Source organism: Erythrolamprus reginae, chromosome 2 (genome assembly GCF_031021105.1).
Source record: "Erythrolamprus reginae isolate rEryReg1 chromosome 2, rEryReg1.hap1, whole genome shotgun sequence".
NCBI classification, from domain to species: domain Eukaryota; kingdom Metazoa; phylum Chordata; class Lepidosauria; order Squamata; family Dipsadidae; genus Erythrolamprus; species Erythrolamprus reginae.
Window position 1 is genome coordinate 42,164,854 of NC_091951.1, and position 18,883 is coordinate 42,183,736.

The following is an 18,883-nucleotide window of genomic DNA, read 5'->3' on the forward strand; positions in this document are numbered from 1 at the left end:
AACCTTTTTTTCCTCGGGGGCCAAAAGAACGTGCATGCACGCTATTGCATAAGCACGAGTGCCCACACCCTCACCAAGTCCCTAAGAGGTCAGTAAGGGGCGTGCATAAGTGCACCAGAGTGCCTACCGTCCCCTGTCCTATTGTCTCTCCTATATCTCCTATATCTTCTCTTCAATACCTATATCTTTTCCTGCTATTCTCTCATAGTTATATTTCACTCCTTTATTTTCTCCTCTATTCCCCCTTTAAAACATTCTACCTGATTATATCCTCTATAACCCTCATTGTGTATTATTGTGTATTGGACAAAACAAACAAACGAATAAATAATTCAATGCTTGGGTAGGGTGAAAAAGCTTCCCCCGGTCCCCAGAGTCCAGAAACAGCCTGTTTCCCAACTTCTGATGGGCCCAGTAGGGTCGTGTTTTGCCCTCCCCAGGCTCTAGGAGCAGGGGGCGGGTAGAAACGTCTTCCCCCATCCCCCTGGAGGCTCTCTGGAAGCCAAAAACACCCTCCCAGAGCCTCCATGTGAGTCAGAAATCAGCTGGCTGGCAACACATGCCCATTGGAGCTGAGCTAGCGCAACGGCTCACGTGCTAGCAGATATGGCTCCGCATGCCATCTGTGGCACCCATGCCATAGGTTCACCATCACTGCCTAAGCTGTTCCAATGTAATAAAGGTTAAACCAGAGAGGCAATTTCTATAAGCAGGGCAATAAAGACTAGGTTAGAAACAACATCAGGATTTTTCCTTCCTGCCTTCCTTACAGGATGAGCCCCATAAAGTAGAAAAAAACAAAATAAGATTTCGTCCAACAGTTCTCTGAACTGCTTAAAAAGTTGACAACTGATTCTCTTGAATAGGTGCGAACGGGCTGAATCCCACCACTGCTTCAAAGGTGAATTAATGTGATGGACTACAGTGCAGTGGTAAGTTTCCCAGGAAAGAGGGGACACATTCAGAAAGAAAAATGAGACAAGAGGCAGCCCAGCCCAGAGCGGGATAGGAGACGAAGGGACTAAGAATAGCCACTGAACGTTAAGGCGAGAATAGTACAGTGATACCTCCTCTTACGAACTTAATTGGTTCCGGGACGAGGTTTGTAAGGTGAAAAGTTTGTAAGATGAAACAATGTTTCCCACAGGAATCAATGGAAAAACGATTAATGCGTGCAAGCCCAAAACTCACCCCTTTTGCCAGCCGAAGCCCCCTTTTTTGTGCTGCTGGGATTCCCCTGAGGCTCCCCTCGCTGGGAAACCCCACCTCCGGACTTCCGTGTTTTTGTGATGCTGCAGGGGAATCCCAGCAGGACAAAAACGGGTGCTTCGCTGGCAACGGAAGTCCGGAGGTGGGGTTTCTCAGCGAGGGGAGCCTCAGCGAAATCGCAGCATCGCAAAAACACGTAAGTCCTTGAAACCCCACCTCCGGACTTGCGTGTTTTTGTAATGTTATGATTTCGCTGAGGCTCCCCTCGCTGGGAAACCCCACCTCTGCACTTCCGTTGCTAGCGAAGCGCCCGTTTTTAATAATAATAATTTATTTATTTATTTATTATTATTATTAATAATAATAATAACAATTTATTAGATTTGCATGCCGCCCCTCTCTGAAGACGGGGCGGCTCACAACAATAATAAAAACAATGTTAGAGTGGATTCCCCTGAAGCATCGCAGAAACACAGAAGTCCGGAGGTGGGGTTTCCCATGGAGGGGAGCCTCGGGAATCCTAGCAGCGCAAAAACGGGTTTCGCTGGCAACAGAAATCCAGAGGTGGGGCATCCCAGTGGCTGCAGCTTGGGTTTGTAAGGTGAAAATAGTTTGGAAGAAGAGGCAAAATAATCTTAAACCCCAGGTTTGTATCTCAAAAAGTTTGTATGGCGAGGGGTTTGTAAGACGAGGTATCACTGTATTTGGTCTGGCAAGATTATGTCTACTGGGTGTAAGCAAATCAAGAACGGAATTGTAGTTGAATTGTTCTGTCAACCTTGGACTTAGCCTAACAGGAGGGAGAGAAAATGGTAAAAAGTAGAAATCTAAGCAAACAACCAGTATCAGAATACCTTTTTAAAAACGCATTTTAGCATTGTGCACTCCCCACTTATTGCAAGGAAACTTTTTTAGTACTTTAAAAACTACGGTATACACCACTCTAATCAGCAATGTTATATGTACAGAAGAGTTGCTTCGATTAAGCTGCAACGATCAATGCTTAAAAACGTAATACTGACTTAATATTTACAATTGACTTCATATTTACATTTAATATTTTCAACCCCTTGGTCTCAGGGCAGCAGACAGCACCCAATACTCCAGTAGTCCAAGACTGGGTAACCAATGACCTTCCAGATGTTGTTAGGTTGCTATTTCCACCATCTTTCACTGGTGACCATAATGCCAAGTGCTGTTGAAAATTGGAGCTCAACAACAGTGAAGAAAACCACACACTTGTCATGGTTACACATAAGCACATTGAAATCAATGGTACAGGTTAGTTACAGTTACCATAACCCTCTTTGATTTTAGTGGTGTGTTTTTTTAAGCGTGACTAAATTTGGATCCAATATAGTAATAAGAAGAACAGCAACCACAATCTAAAAACAATCTGGAGCCTAGATCAAATATTGAAAGATTAAAATAAGATCGCAAAAGGCATGGAAAGAGAGGTAGAACAAAATGTCTCTTTTAAAATACTAATTTTGACCACTACTAAATAAAGGGTCACTTGGAGCAGGGAATTCCACATACTGTCACACAAAGCTAAGTAATAAGGTTCCTGAGGGTCAGTGCTGGGGACAACAATATTTTGAATAGTATAGCTAATAAGCAGCACTTTAGATAATGCTCAGAAGCACATCTAACTAATTAAATTGAACGAAACTGAAGTTATGCATTAATTTAAACAAACCGTACTTTAAGTTGCATTTGTAACCTTGATGCATTCTCTAAATGCTAAAGTTTGCACTGGCAACCGCCAATGAAAAACGTTAGAGAAAATCTAAAGATTAACAAGGATGAATTCTTGGTTTTACTACACTTTGAAATTCCAAAGTTGCCTCCATACAACATCGTCTAGGATTTGTAGAGGAACGAAGATGGGCCTGTGGCTCTACCTCTGTATCACAACTTTATTCCAGCATTCCATGTGATGTGACTTTTTGTTTCTAGAAATATAAGGTTTCCCTTTCAAATCTAAGCGTAGCAAACTCTCAAGTCAAAAAGTAACAAAGCATCAAGGATGTGTTCTGTAGCAGTGGAGTCCAACTACCCTCTTTCTCTCTATTCCTTGATGAGAATTTGGAAAGAGGGCTATATATTTCACACAGGCTAAGAATCTATATTAACACATTAATGATCATTTTAAAGCATTTTCCTATAATTACTAATCTTTTACAGTTCAAACTACAATGTTATTTTCTCATAAAATTGAATATTAAAATACATTAAGTCTTAGCTTTGGGGCATTTTTATACATTATTGTAGACTTATTAATCCCTAACCTCAGGCCTCTTGTTTTATCCACTGCTCTTAGCTGTCACTTTTCATTTTGCTACACATTTTGAAATATTGAACATGGAAGTACAAATAGAATTTCAAAATCCTAAAATAAGCCCATTACCTCTGGACACACAGATGACAACACATATTGTTCTACTACTATTTAAAGAGGTAAAGATGATGCTAATATTAATAATCTATACAGAATTGTCTTTAGGATTTAAGTTTTCCGCCCAATATGGATTCTCTGGTGAGAAATAAGATGCGATTTCTGATTGAAGTTCTTCCCACAGTTCGGACACCTATATGGTTTCTCTCCGGTATGAAGCCGCTGATGAATAACAAGCCCAGAATTGAAGCTAAAACTCTTCCCACAATCCTGACACGTGTACGGTTTCTGCCCTGTGTGGATGCCTTGATGAGAAATAAGGTGCGATCTCTGATTGAAGCTCTTTCCACACTCCGAACACTTATAGGGTTTCTCCCCAGTGTGGATCCGTTGATGTATGACGAGACCGGAGTTGTAACTGAAGCTTTTCCCACAGTCGGGGCATTTGAAAGACTTCTCTCCCATGTGGGTCCTCTGGTGCGAAAGGAGGTGAGACTTTTGGCTGAAACTTTTCTCGCAGTTGGAGCATTGATATGGTTTCTCCCCCGTGTGAATCCGTTGGTGTATGACGAGCCCAGAGTTGTAACTGAAGCTCTTCCCGCAATCATAGCACTTAAATGGCTTCTCGCCCGTGTGGGTCCCATGGTGGGAGGTGAGATGGGATCGCTGATTGAAGCTCTTGTCACAATCCGGGCATTTATATGGTTTCTCCCCTGTGTGGATTCTCTGATGGACCAAAAGTCCTGAGTGATTGCGGAAAGTTTTTTCACAAACGATGCAGAGATACGGCTTCTCTCCTAAATGGAGAATTCGGGGTCTATTGATGTCCACATCCTGGCAAAAGCTATTTTCCTGTTTGTTGGGAGTAATTTTATTCTCTCCGATGTGGATGAGTTGCTGGATTACTATTTGGTCAAGGCGTTTTAAATTCCCTTCCTTGCACTGACCAGCTTTGCGTGGCGTTTTATCAGAAGTAACATTTTCTCTTCTGTCTGGCAGGAGACTGTGGCGGCTTCCGGTCCCTCTTTCCTGTTTACATCTCCGAGAGCTACTCTCTTTAGGTCCTCCCCTAAACATCACCTGCATTTCTACATGCTCTGGTTCTTCTTTTATGGATATCTGCTTCTCAGTCTTGGTTGCCATCCCATCACCTGTTGAAGTAAATCAGATTTTAAACAAAAAAAAAAGTTTCCCGGTCTTTTTCATCCGTAATGTTAAACACTGATAACATAGGAATAATTTAAAAAGGAGAATGGCTTAAAAGTTTCAAATGACATTACTTGCTGAATCTAACCCAAGAATAATCTCCAAAATTATTACAGTAAAAACAATATCAGTACAGTGTTCCCTCGCTTTTCGCGGGGGATGCGTTCCAAGACCGCCCGCAAAAGTTGAATTTCCGCGAAATAGAGATGTGGAAGTAAATACACTATTTTTGGCTATGAACAGTATCACAAGCCTTCCCTTAACACTTTAAACCCCTAAATTGCAATTTTCCATTCCCTTAGCAACCATTCAGATTATTACTCACCATGTTTATTTATTAAAGTTTATTTTAAAAAAATTATTAAAGGCAGACGAAAGTTTGGAAATGACATATGACGTCATCGGGTGGGAAAAACCGTGGTATAGGGGAAAACCCCACAAAGTATTTTTTAATTAATATTTTTGAAAAACCATGGTATAGACTTTTCGCGAAGTTCGAACCCGCGAAAATCGAGGGAACACTGTATACATTTTTTTAAAAAAATGAATTAAGGTATATATTTTAAAACAATACAACAAAAAGCAAAAGTAAACACAACAAAAACATAACAACAACAAACAAAAACACATAAAATTTAAAAAACATACATCCCTTAATTGATATATCAATATTTTACATTTTCTTACGCTATTTCTGTCAACATGTTAATTATATTGATTATTTATATTATACCTAATATTGTTCTACTTTCATCCTCTTTCTGTTATCATTTCTCAATAGTGCTGTTTAATACAAATCCATTTCAAATGCACAATTATACGTTGAGAAAGATAAAGCTGAGGTATGGAAAGCCAATACCATCTTTTCATTTTATTATTATTCAAATAATAAATAAATAATAGAAACATAGAAACATAGAAGTCTGACGGCAGGAAAAGACCTCATGGTCCATCTAGTCTGCCCTTATACTATTTTCTGTATTTTATCTTAGGATGGATATATGTTTATCCCAGGCATGTTTAAATTCAGTTATTGTGGATTTATCTACTACGTCTGCTGGAAGTTTGTTCCAAGGATCTACTACTCTTTCAGTAAAATAATATTTTCTCATGTTGCTTTTGATCTTTCCCCCAACTAACTTCAGAACAAGGGGACACAATCTGAAGTTAGTTGGGGGAAAGATCAAAAGCAACATGAGAAAATATTATTTTACTGAAAGAGTAGTAGATCCTTGGAACAAACTTCCAGCAGATGTGGTAGATAAATCCACAGTAAATGAATTTAAACATGCCTGGGATAAACATATATCCATCCTAAGATAAAATACAGAAAATAGTATAAGGGCAGACTAGATGGATTATGAGGTCTTTTTCTGCAGTCAGTCTTCAATGTTTCTATTATTTATTTATTATTTGGACTTCTATGCCACTCTTCTCCGTAGACTCAGGGTGGCTCACAACAACATTTGTGAGATTCAGGGCAGCTCACATTTTACTGCATTGATTCCAGTGCTGAAGGACAATTAGACAAAGAATTGCATTTATTTTTAAAAACGATAACCAAAATAATAAGCACTCTGTTGGAGAATATTTGCTTATCTAAGATTCCAGATTCTGAAACTAGCATTTCTGGTTCAGTACAATCTTTTAAACAAACTACTGTACACATAATTTCACACTCCAAGTATAAGGTTTAAAATATAATCCATGGGGATTGGAAGTAAATTTTACTGGGGCTGCAATTCTGAGGTGTTGGAAAATGTGGGTAATTTCCAATTTAATTTCTACCCAGAATATGCTCAATCAATCAATCAATCAATCCCCATATCACATCAAAGCAAGAACATGTGCCATGCAGTTCAGGTAGAAAAATAAATAAAATGACATTATTAAAAATCAGCAAATATTACTTACAATGAATTGGCAAAACCTGGATCAAAATTAGGGAGAGACACAAACAAGAATTTACGTTACAGGTTGTCCTCCAGTTATGACCACAATAAGGATCAGAAAAATTATTATTAAGCAGTACAGTCTTAATAATAAGACTTGAGGTATATATTTTAAAACAATACCAAAAAAAAAAAAGCAAAAGTAAACACAACAAAAACATAACAACAACAAACAAAAACACATAAAATTTAAAAAACATACATCCCTTAATTGATATGTCAATATTTTACATTTACATCAATGGATCCATACTGGGGAGAAACCCTATAAGTGCTTGGATGTTTTGGTCTGCCATAACAAGCTATGTTCTTTGGGAATGTTTCTTGCTGTGGGAACAGCTGGCCGGAAGCTGCTGGGTGCTGCAGATACACTGGCAGAAGATGTATGGTTCATGTGATGGGCCTTTGGGAGGAGATGCAAGGAAATGAACTCTAATCCTCGTGACTTTAGATTCGGGTTTTTCCAGTTGTGCTAACATGGTCCTAATCATAAATTGGAACTTTGAAGAAGGCAAAGCCGTGGACTCTGATTTATTTTTTAATTGTGTATTATACCGTTGTAAGCTGCCCGGAGTCCTATGGGATTGGTGGCATAGAAATCAAATAAATTAAATTAAATTAAATTATTTCTCGGATGCTATTTGGAACGCTGACGCCAGCCTCGATTCTGCACCACAAAGGAAACAACTTGATGAGGATGACGTAGGCGGCATGTGGAAGGAGAGCTGAAATTCTCTGCCCATCTGCACTATTTTTCTTTGAAAATTCATTCTGCCAGCCAACAAGACAGACACTGACTTCAGAGGATAATTAGAACCGCAGAAACAATTGCTACCAACCCAGGGGTGGAGTCCTCCTACCTGCTGCTACTGGTGCGCAGCGCATTTGCAGCATGATGATTCTCGAGTGCATGTTTGCGCTACGCACGCGCATCCCAGCGCGATTTTACTTCCGCGCATTTTACTTCCTTGCGAGGGGATGCGTGAAATCTCATGCATGTGAGTGTCCCCTCTATTCAGGAAGCAAAAAAGACCAAAAATTCAAAGAAAAAAGATGGTGGCACTGCAGTTGCGCGCAAATTGTGCAATCTGGCAGCCGCTGCCGGTGTGCAGCCACCTACCACACTTTTCCCACCACTGTACCAACCTGCCTTCCATTGAGGACCTGAATACTGCACGAGTCAAAAAAGGGCTGTCAAAATATTTACTGACTTCTCACATCTTGGACATAAATTGTTTTAACTCCTACCCTCAACACGACGCTATACAGCACTGCACACCACACCAATAGACACAAGAACAGTTTTTTCCCCAAATGCCATCACTCTACTAAACAAATAATTCCCTCAAACTATTTACTAAGTTTGCACTACTCTTAATCTTCTCATTGTTCCCATCATCCATCTCCTCCCACAAATGGCTGCATGACTGTAACTGTGTTGCTTGTATCCTTACAATTTATTTTGACTGATTCCTAATATGATTGGATTGCTTATTTGCACCCATTAAGTCTTATGCCTTATGATTCTTGATTAACTTATCTTTTATGTACACCGAGAGAATATTCACCAAGACGAATTCCTTGTGTGTCCAATCACACTTAGACAATAAAGAATTCTATTCTACAAAACAAATAGCCTTTCTGACAAAATCAGGCATCAATAAAAGCTCATGCCTCCATAGGCCCATCAGATATGTAGACCATTCATATTTCCTGAAAGATCACATACAAACTGGAGCTTTTAGCATTTATTTGTGATAAACATATAACACAAGGAATCATAAAAATCTGTTAGGTTTTTTCCTTCTTTTGTCACATTTAATTTATTTTAATCACTATAACAGATTTATCTTTTTTTTCACCGCATAAACACTAAAGTTTTGGGGGGATGTTATGCAGACTTTTTCAGCGTTTTAAGTCAATTTAAAAAAGACTGGTCGTGGAATATCTACCAGCTCATTGTCAATATTGTTGAGATAATCCTGTTTGTTTTCCAGTCTGAGATCTCACCTCTATTACAAACCTGATGATAGAGAAGAAATTATTGCTTCATATTGTTTTATCTCAAATTGTTTAAATATTGTATATTTCCCAGTGTCATAAAAAGAAATTCAGCACCATCAATTAATTAAACAAATAATATAATGATCCATGTGGGACTATTCAAGCAATTCCATTTATCATCCTAAATAGCTGAAAGCTTAGTCAAAACAATTTTGGATTATTTATTCAGGGTTTATTTTCTCTATGAGAAAATTTGTACAATCTAGAGCTCCTTTTCTTTGGAAAAGGAAGTAAGAGGAAATGTGATATATCTAAAAACATGCACTGGTAGAAATCTTTTATTTATTTGTTTGTTTGTTTATTATTTTATTTTATTATTTAGATTTCGATGCTGCCCTTCTCCATAGATTCAGGGCGGCTGACAACAAAGATAAATACAAATATAGAATACATAAGAAATCTAAAGGTAAAATGTAGTCTAAAACCACAGTCCATAAAAGCAGTCATCTACATTCATCCCATAAATTGTACATTTACACCCGCCGGAGCTAGATATTAGCATTTAATGGCCCCAGGCCTGCAGAGGTGGTTTTTAAGATCTTGCGGAAGGCCAAGAGAGTGGGGGTGGTGCGAATGTCTGGAGGGAGTTGATTCCAACATTTTAGACTATTTCTTACAATATCAGAATTCATTATTATTCCCATGAAGCTAATTGGTGGAAGAAATATTTCACATGCTTGAGGTATTCCTCCCTAGAATGGTATCCTCATGTCCATCAACTGCCGTTGCCATATCTATCACACACAACCCTGCTTAGCTTCCAAATCCAGACAAAATTGGCCAAGGTTTGTATGATGATGTGTCGAGTGAACCACTGTCTGTCTACCCATTAATAACATCATCCATAGCAGGAATGGGGTCAGCACCTGCTATTTCATTCTTCTTGTTGTAGGCTTCTCTCAAAGCCTACATCAACTGGCTGGCTATTGTCTGGGCTGGAATGTCAGAGGAAGCAGATTTTGCCCACAGGGCTATTTCAAAACAAGATACTGTATTGTATTCCCAAGCAACCACCCCCAACCTGACAAACCAAAATAATGGCTCATCCTTTCAGTCCGTGCCATTAAAAAAGGAACTCCGTGTTTCAGTTTAATTCACTAATATCAATAAAATAATAATAATTTTATAGAGTGCAGGTTCCAAGCACAGAGGCAGATTGGAAAATACCGGATAAAAGTCTACCCTAATATAAAAGGTTTTCTGCGATCGGTATTTCTTCCCTACATTACACCTGTAGTCTTTCCTTTTTTTTTTTTTACCTGACCCGCTGCCGGAGTTATCTCGGAATGGGTGATAGTCTTCACTCCGGTCGAGTGACGACGAAGCGTTGATTCAATGTCCGCTGGGCCACTTATCTCGGTCCTAGCATAGCTTTTCACGATGGCGGCAAATCTATTTACTACAGGAAGTTCATCCTCCTCCTGGCTCAGCGGAGCGAAATGGAAAAGCGCCGATACTTCCTAGGAAACAGTAAGCGGAGCCCTCTCCTGGCAAGATGGAAGAGGGGCTTCTTCCACGCTGAAAAACACTCATTTTGGGTGCCGCCCAGGAGAAGGTTTTTAAGTTACCGACGCCTTTTTCTTCAAAGCTAAGAGTAAAAAAAAAAAATCATCCTGGGTGAGTAGTGTAAAAAGCTAGCACGTGGGGAGAAATTATTTTGGCACCTCCAGGTTACATTGATCGGTTTGAATTTGCAGGGAGCTTTATTGGCAGCTTACTACTGCATTAAAAAAAACATAATTTCCGCCATTTCTCCTCCGAAACTATGCTGAATTATTCAGAAATCCATATTATGTTTCAGTTGAATATACTATATTATGCACTAAATATTATCCAGTCTGGTGAAGTGTGTGGGTGTAAATGGGCAGCTCCAGGTTACAGTGATAGGTTTGAATTTGCAGGGAGCTTTATCGCTATTTACTGGCAGCTTACTACTGCATTCAAAAATGTAATTTCCGCCATGGCTCCTCCAAAATTATGCTGAATTTTCAGAAATCCAAATTATGTTTCAGTTGGATGTACTATAACAGTAGTGACTGTGAGAGAGATCTTGGAGTCCTAGTGGACAACCATTTAAATATGAGCCAGCAATGTGCAGCAGCTGCCAAAAAAGCCAACACAGTTCTAGGCTGCATTAACAGAGGGATGGAATCCAGATCACGCAAAATGTTAATACCACTTTATAAAGCCTTGGTAAGGCCACACTTGGAATACTGCATATTAAGTTTAAATCTGTTGTGTGCTCTTGTGTTGTTGTGGTTGAAGCTGAAGTAGTCGCCGACAGGCAGGATGTTGCAGCATATGATCTTGTGGGCAATACTTAGATCTTGATTAAGGCATCTTAGTTCTAAACTTTCTAGGCCCAGGATTGAAAGTCTAGTCTGGTAGCAACCAACCACCAACCTCAGAAAGCCCCAAGGACCCTCCGACTCTTAGGGGGTCTTTTGGGGGCAACTCTTTCAGGGCAGCTGCAGAGCTTCAGCTTCCAGCGCGATCACAGACAGATACACACTCACACTAATCACAAAATACACACAAAGGGCTTCCTTGGTGAAAGGTGGAGGGGGAAGGAGAAGAGGCGGGGTTTCAAGTAGTGGGTGGAGCCGAGAGGAAGCCGGAAGCCTCCCCCCACCCCTTTTCCCAGTGGCTGGATCTCCGCTTTCCTTGGCTCTGCGGGGATCGGCGCTGGATCCCTCGGGAGAGGCTCCTGGATCCCGCTTGGTGCAGGTGGGGGTGCTCTCTCTCTCTCCTACCAGGTGATCTTTTCCCCGCCAGGAGGAAGGGAGCTGCGGATCCCCCTCTTCGGTTTGCAGGATTTCCTCGGGGAGATCCAGGCTCCGGCGTTGCCTGCAGGGAGTGGATCCCTCCCTTTCCTCCAAGGGGATAAAGAGGGCTCAGTCTCTGAGTTGGATCTGCCCCTTCCTCGCCCGGCCAACGCTCCTCGAGGGAATCCGGGTGGATCCGGGAAGGAATTTTTTTTTTGGGGGGGGGGTGTCCTTTCATAAAGTCCGATCCTTCAGACCAGGAGGTCTCTGCGCGTGCGTATCCCACAAGTGCATGGGGGGGGAGGTGTAAATTGAGCTTTAAAACATTTACAGTACTGAGATTTGTAATGTGTTATTAATACACACTGACCTCTTTGGGGGAAAGGAAAGGAGTTTAAATTAGTTGAATTGAGTTCAGTCTTTTCTTAACCCACAAAAGAGATCCTCTTTCTTTGAGCTCTGTCTGAAAAATAAAATCCTTTGTTTTTATTTATTTGTTTGTTTGTTTTATTTTGTCCAATACACAATGAGGGTTTTAGTGGGCATACACATAGTAAAATACATAATGAAGGTTATAAAGGATATACATAGTAAAATATATCTAAGAAAGAATAGAAGTTATAGGAATAAAACATATCAATGAAAGAATAGAAGAAGTGATATAGGAATAGAAGAAAGGTATAGGAGATATAGGAGAGCAATAGGACAGGGGACGGAAGGCACTCTAGTGCACTTGTACTCGCCCCTTACTGACCTCTTAGGAATCTGGAGAGGTCAGCCGTGGATAATCCAAGGGTAAAGTGTTGGATGTAAGGGGATGACACTATGGAGTCAGGTAATGAGTTCCACACTTCGACAACTCGGTTACTGAAGTCATATTTTTTACAGTCAAGTTTGGAGCGGTTAATATTAAGTTTAAATATGTTGTGTGCTCTTGTGTTGTTGTTGTTGAAGCTGAAGTAGTTGCCGACAGGCAGGACGTTGCAGCATATGATCTTATGGGCAATACTTAGATCAGTGCTTCCCAACCTTGGCAACTTGAAGATATTTGGACTTCAACTCCCAGAATTCCCCAGCCAGCGGATGCTGGCTGGGGAATTCTGGGAGTTGAAGTCCAAATATCTTCAAGTTGCCAAGGTTGGGAAACACTGACTTAGATCATGTTTAAGGTGTCTTAGTTCTAAGCTTTCTAGGCCCAGGATTGAATTGATTGATTGATTGATTGATTGATTGGATTTCTATGCCGCCCCTCTCCGAGGACTCGGGACGGCTTACAGTATATAATAAACAGTTTACAATTACCTCAAATCCAATTAATTAATTAAAATCTAAAACCCCAAAGTATTAAAAAAAAAACCCAAACATTCCATTCATTCCACATTCTCTCAACACTCATTGGCGGGAGGCAAGATCTAGTGGCCCCAGGCCTGGTGGCATAAATGAATCTTCAGACTCTTACAGAAGGCGAGGAGGGTGGGGGCGGTATGAATCTCTGGGGGGAGCTGATTCCAGAGGGCCGGGGCCACCAAAGAGAAGGCTCTCCCCCTAGATCCTGCCAAATGACATTGTCTAGTAGTTGATGGCCAACTCTGTGGGACCTGACCGGTCACTGGGATTCATGTGGCAGAAGGCGGTCTCAGATTTATGCTAATCTTTTCTTTGCTTTTGCTTTTTAAAAAATGCGTAGAATTTGTAGGCTTTGTATTTGTTTTGCCCAGGGAGAGGCTGTGATGTGGGAGCTCCTCCTTGTTGGATGTTTTCCAAAGCACAAATGAAGTTTTGAGGTGGGGGGTCTTGGGAGGAGCTGCTGGAAGAACCTGATGGCCAGAAGGCTCACTTGAATAACTGTAAATAAATTTATGAAAAGCCTAACTAGAATCTTTGGGGCCTTGCATCCTCCAAAAAGGGCAGGAATAAGCAGCCCTTTTCACACAAGCTCTGCCCCATGGGATCTCTCTCATCTTCCACTGAGTTTTCCTTCACACAACTATGTTTTGGTCCCTGTTGGACCTAATCCTGTATGCATGTTGAAAGGGCCCTTGCAGGTCATCTAGTCCAACCCCCTGCTCAAGCAGGAAACCCTACACCTCCCCAGCCAGATGGCAGTCCATTCTCCTCTTGAATATGTCGAGAGTTGGGGCATTCACAGCCTCCACTAGCAGGCGGTTCCACTGTTTGATCACTCTGACCGTCAGATCAGGTTGAATCTCTCCTTGGTCAGCTTCCATCCGTTGTTCCTCGTCTGGCCCTCTGGTGCCCCGGAAAATAATATGACCTCCATGGCAACCCCTCAAGTACCTATATACTGCTATCATGTCAGATCTTCTTCTTGAATCTATCTCTGTTATTTTGTATCCTCATCCAGTAATCCTCCCTTTTTCAGATCATTTACAGATTGTTTATTTTATTTTATTTATTTATTTTGTCAGACATGTAGTGCAGTCAGGCGGTAGGGAAAGCAAGTAGAATGCTTGGCTGCATAGCTAGAGGTATAACAAGCAGGAAGAGGGAGATTGTGATCCTGCTGTATAGAGCCCTGGTGAGACCACATTTGGAATACTGTGTTCATTTCTGGAGACCTCACCTACAAAAAGATATTGATAAAATTGAACAGGTCCTTCTTTCCTTCTCTCTTTCTCTTTCTCTTGCTTTCTTTCTCTCTCTCTTTCTCTGTCTCTCTTGCTATCTCTCTTTTATTCTCTCTTGCTTTCTCTCACACACACTTTCTCTTTCTCCCTTGCTTTCTCACTCTCTTGCTTTCCTTCTCTCTTTCTCTTTCTTTCTCTCTCTCTCTTTCTCTCTCTCTCTTGCATTCCTTCTCTCTTTCTTTTTCTCTTGCTTTCTCTCTCTTGCTTTCTCTCTCTCTCTTGCTTTCTCTCTCTCTCTTTCTCTCTCTCTTGCTTTCCTTCTCTCTCTTTCTCTTGCTTTCTTTCTCTCTTTCTTTCTCTCGCTCTCTTTCTCTCTCGTACATCACGCCGGCAACAGAGAGAGAGAGAGAGCGTAGAGACAGCGGAGGGCAGCTTGCTGGTCCGTGGTCCCCTGGATCAGCAGCCCTGCATGGAGCAGCAGCAGCTGCCGCTGCCTACTCCGCCCCGCGCTTCCGCTGCACCGGGGCCAAGTAAGCCGAGGCTAGGCCCAGCTCCAAGCGCGGGGCCTGGGCGGCGGGTGAGCATCGGGAGGGCCTCGCCGTCACCTGATTGGGGAAGAGCTCCCCTCCCCGCGATCAACAACTTAGTGCATGGGGGGGGGGGTCCTGATGGCGCCTACTCTGCACCGCGCTTTAGCCACACTGGGCAGCTCTGGCAGGCGCGGGGCAGCAGGGCAAGAAGCGAAGGTGGCACTGGCAGCAGCGGCACTGAGTAGTAGCCGCAGGGCGGCGGCAGGGCGGTTGGCTGCAAGGCACCGGCGCCGGCGGCTGGATGTGTTACAGTGCCAGCCCTGTGCCCATGCCCAGCGCAGCGCCAGCAATGTACGGCGACCCGACATCGGTGCCACCCTCTCGGAGATTCTGCTTGCAGCCGACCGCCCCGCGGCGCACAAAACGTACTTGTGTGCGTGAGTGGTGTTACAGGGCAGAAAAAAAAGAAGAGAGGAAGGAAGAGAGAAGAAAAGGAGAGAGAGAGAGAGAAAGAAAGCAAGAGAGAGAGAGGGAGAGAAAAAAAGTGAGAAGGGGAGGGAATGTGAGAGAGAAAAAGAAAAAAATGAGAAAATGATGGAGGGAAAGAACAAGGGAGAGGGAAACCAAGCAAATGAGAGAGAAGGGAAAAAAGGGAGAGGGGAGAGAGAAGTGGAAAGGAGGGAGGGAGGGAAGGAAGGAAGGAGAAATGGAGGGAAAAGGAAGGAAGGAAGAAGAAATGGAGGGAACAAGGAAGGAAGGAAGAATGAAATGAATGGAGAGGCGGAGGAAGGAAGGACTTTTTTGGGGGGGATGTAAATTTTTTAAAAAAATTCTCTCAACATACATTCAAACAATAAAATGTACCATCTAATTTTCCCTGAATAAAATGCGGTATTTTGTCAGTAACTAATATCAATCATCAAAAAAGTTGCAAACGTTTTTTTTCTAATGTTGTCATCCAGGTACATACTTTTCTTTTAATTTAATTCCCTCCTTAATGTTCCTTCAAAAAGTACAACACCAAGAAAACCTTGTACTGTATAGCCAATCAGATGTTAACAAAAGAAAATTAAAAACAAAACATAAACATATATGGATTTCAGACTTCTTCCCCCCCCTCTAAATAGTACATTCCCATTTTGTTTTTTACTTTAAAATAAGGTATGTGCAGTGTGCATAGGGATTTGTTCATAGGGTTTTTTTATAGTCCGGCCCTCCAACAGTCTGAGGGACAGTGAACTGGCCCCCTGTGTAAAACGTTTGGGGACCCCTGTTCTAGAGCCACAGGTTGCCGACACTCATCCTAAAGCTTAAACATCTATTTAAACCTAACTGAATTATTGTGGATCCTTTATTGTGGATTTTGTGACACACTCCATTTCTGAAAAGGAAACACTTGTGAAAGCATGCAGCCCTCCCCCGGTGGGTCGACCTCTAGGGAGGCACTGCATGCCATGATTGCCACATCAGAATGAAATGATGGAGAAAAAGATTTCTCGATGGGGCGACCTTGAATGCATCAAGACCTCTCCTTTTTATTGTGTTTTACTTCTCTGACATGTGGTATAGAATAACCAATTCGCGAACGCCACATACATTAAGCCATCCTCCAACTATTATTCACTTTTGCACCATAAAAGGCAAACTTCTCTTGTGGCTTCCCTTTAGTAATTAACGGAAGCTACATTCTTTGCCTTTTCCCTGGAATGTGTGTTTACTGGTGATTAGCAAAGGAATGTGTAAGGCATATATTTCCTTATCATGATTCTGCAGGATGCTTGCTCAGCCTGGACTTTGCTGCCTGCCTTTCCCTAGAGGAAGAATAAAGGCTTTATTCAGCACATAATTTAGGCTTAAAACATCACTCTCCAGCAATATTTTATTCCCAAATTTCAGTGCTTATAAACCTATGATTACAATACACTTGTTTCTACTTTCTTTCTCTTTCCAGCAGAGTATAAAACATTGCGACCAAACATTTACTTGCAAGACAACTGCCACAGATAGTAGAAATTCAACTGCCACGAAGCATGGAAAACCTGTAATCTCCCGCCAGACACAAGCAGCACCCCAAAAAGCCACGGAAGAACCTATGGATGCTCAGACTGGGAAATCCTTTGCTCTCCAGTCCCTCCTCTTGACCCACAGGAAGGACAATGTGGGAAGAGGATCCAACAAAGCTTTGGGAGGTGAGAAAACATCTGGAAAAAACTCCAAAGATCTCAGAAGCTTCCAAACACTAAAACGCTATAAATGTGAGGAATGTGATTTATGCTTTACCCAAAAGTCAAGCCTTCTCACGCATCAGAAGATCCACACTGGAGAGAAACCTTACCAGTGTCTGGAATGTGGGAAGTCTTTCCTTCGAATAGCAAGTCTCAGAGTCCACCAGAGAACCCACACCGGGGAGAAACCTTACAAGTGTTGGGAATGCGAGAAGAGCTTTTCCCAGAAGTCAAATCTTGATATCCATGAGAAGATTCATGCAGGAATAAAATCTTACAAATGCTTTGAATGCGGAAAATGCTTCACCGCGAGTTCAGGTCTGAAGAGACATTTGAAAACACACAGAGGAGAGAAAAATGAAAAGTGCCTCAAATGTGGGAAATATTTCACTTCGAAATCAGTTCTGGTGGAACATCAGAGACGACACACTGGAGAGAGACCCTACGAATGCCCAGAGTGTGAGAAACGATTTATGCTTTCTGGTGAACTTCAGAGACACCAGAAATGGCACAAAGGGGACCTACCCCATAAATGTAAGGAGTGTGGGAAAAGTTTTATTTCGCCATCCCAAGTTCAGATTCATCGGAGAATCCACACGGGGGAGAAACCTTATAAATGTGGGGAGTGTGGGCGATGCTTTTCCCAAAAACAACACCTTGGAAGCCATCAAAGGGTCCATACAGGAGAGAAGCCCTACAGATGCGTAGAATGTGAGAAATGTTTTTCTCAGAAGAAATACCTTTGGAGTCATCACAAAACTCACACAGGGGAGAAACCATATCAATGCATCGACTGTGGAAGATTTTATCGTACCTCATCGGCCCTTAAAAGTCATGTGAAAATTCACACGGGGGAAAAAAACTACAAATGTTTGGAATGTGGGAGAACATTTGCTCATTCAGGCTCCCTTAGAAGTCACAGCCAAATCCATACTGGAGAGAAACCTCACAAATGCTCAGAGTGTGATAAATGTTTTTCACGGAAAAATTCTCTAGTGATGCATCAGCGAAACCACACAGGAGAAAAACCATATAAATGTCCGGAGTGTGGGAAATGTTTTTCCCATCCTTCAACACTTCACAGGCACACCCAAAATCACACAGGAGAGTAGCCTTACATGTGTGCAGAGTGCGAGAAACCTTTTCATAGTAAATCAAAGTTGGAAAAGCACAACAATGTCCATAGCAGAGATAAATCGCTTCAGTTGTGAATAACGTTGGGAGCCCTTTTTTTCAATACAGTGGTACCTTGTCTTACGAACTTTTCGAGATACGAACCTGGGGTTCGGATTTTTTTTGCCTCTTTTTACAAACTTTTTTCGCCTTACGAACCCACCGCCGCCGCTGGGATGGCCGCTTCCGGACTTCCGTTGCAAGCGGAGCGCCCGTTTTTGCAATCCTGGGATTCCCCTGAGGCTCCCCGCCATGGGAAATCCCACCTCCTGACTTCTGTGTTTTTGCGATGCTGTAGGGGAATCCTAGCAGGGGAATCCCACCAGTGCAAAAACGGGCGCTCCGCTGGCAACGGAAGTCTGGAGGTGGGGTTTCAAGGACTTTGTGTTTTTGCGATGGTGCGATTTCGCTGAGGATTCCCTTGCTGGGAAACCCCACCTCCGGACTTCCGTTGCCAGTGGAGCACCCATTTTTGCGATTCTGAGATTCCCCTCTTGGGATTTCCCTACAGCATCGCAAAAACGCGGAAGTCCAGAGGTGGGGTTTCCCAAGGAGAGGAGCTTCAGAGGAATCCCACCAGTGCAAAAACACCAGGCGCTTTGGCTTGAAAAAGGGGTAAATTTTGGGCTTGCACGCATTAATAGGTTTTCCATTGATTCCTATGGGAAATATTGTTTCATCTTACGAACTTTTCACCTTACGAACCTCCTCCCGGAACCAATGAAGTTCATAAGAGAAGGTATTACTGTACATCTTAATGTTTACCAAGAAAC

At 42.1% G+C, this 18,883-nt stretch overlaps 2 protein-coding genes across 2 annotated transcripts; one reads left to right on the forward strand and one right to left on the reverse strand.

The window, feature by feature from the left end:
- Positions 1–1,568: 1,568 nt before the first annotated feature.
- Positions 1,569–10,238, reverse strand: LOC139160272 (zinc finger protein 300-like). Its single transcript, XM_070737976.1, has 2 exons — positions 10,089–10,238; positions 1,569–4,758 (listed from the first exon to the last, which is right to left on the reverse strand). The coding sequence occupies exon 2, from the start codon at positions 4,748–4,750 to the stop codon at positions 3,719–3,721; it is 1,032 nt and encodes a 343-aa protein (XP_070594077.1). The 5' UTR covers positions 4,751–4,758; positions 10,089–10,238; the 3' UTR covers positions 1,569–3,718.
- Positions 10,239–11,506: 1,268 nt separating this feature from the next.
- LOC139160258 (zinc finger protein ZFP2-like) lies at positions 11,507–18,307 on the forward strand. The gene is made up of 2 exons (XM_070737952.1): positions 11,507–11,556; positions 16,664–18,307. Exon 2 carries the CDS (start codon positions 16,805–16,807, stop codon positions 18,047–18,049), a length of 1,245 nt encoding a protein of 414 aa, XP_070594053.1. The 5' UTR covers positions 11,507–11,556; positions 16,664–16,804; the 3' UTR covers positions 18,050–18,307.
- Positions 18,308–18,883: the final 576 nt, after the last annotated feature.

Coding starts and splice junctions, on each gene's coding strand:
- LOC139160258 (XM_070737952.1), top strand. CDS start 16,805: ATGGATGCTCAGACTGGGAAATCCTTTGCTCTCCAGTCCCTCCTCTTG.
- LOC139160272 (XM_070737976.1), bottom strand. CDS start 4,750: ATGGCAACCAAGACTGAGAAGCAGATATCCATAAAAGAAGAACCAGAG.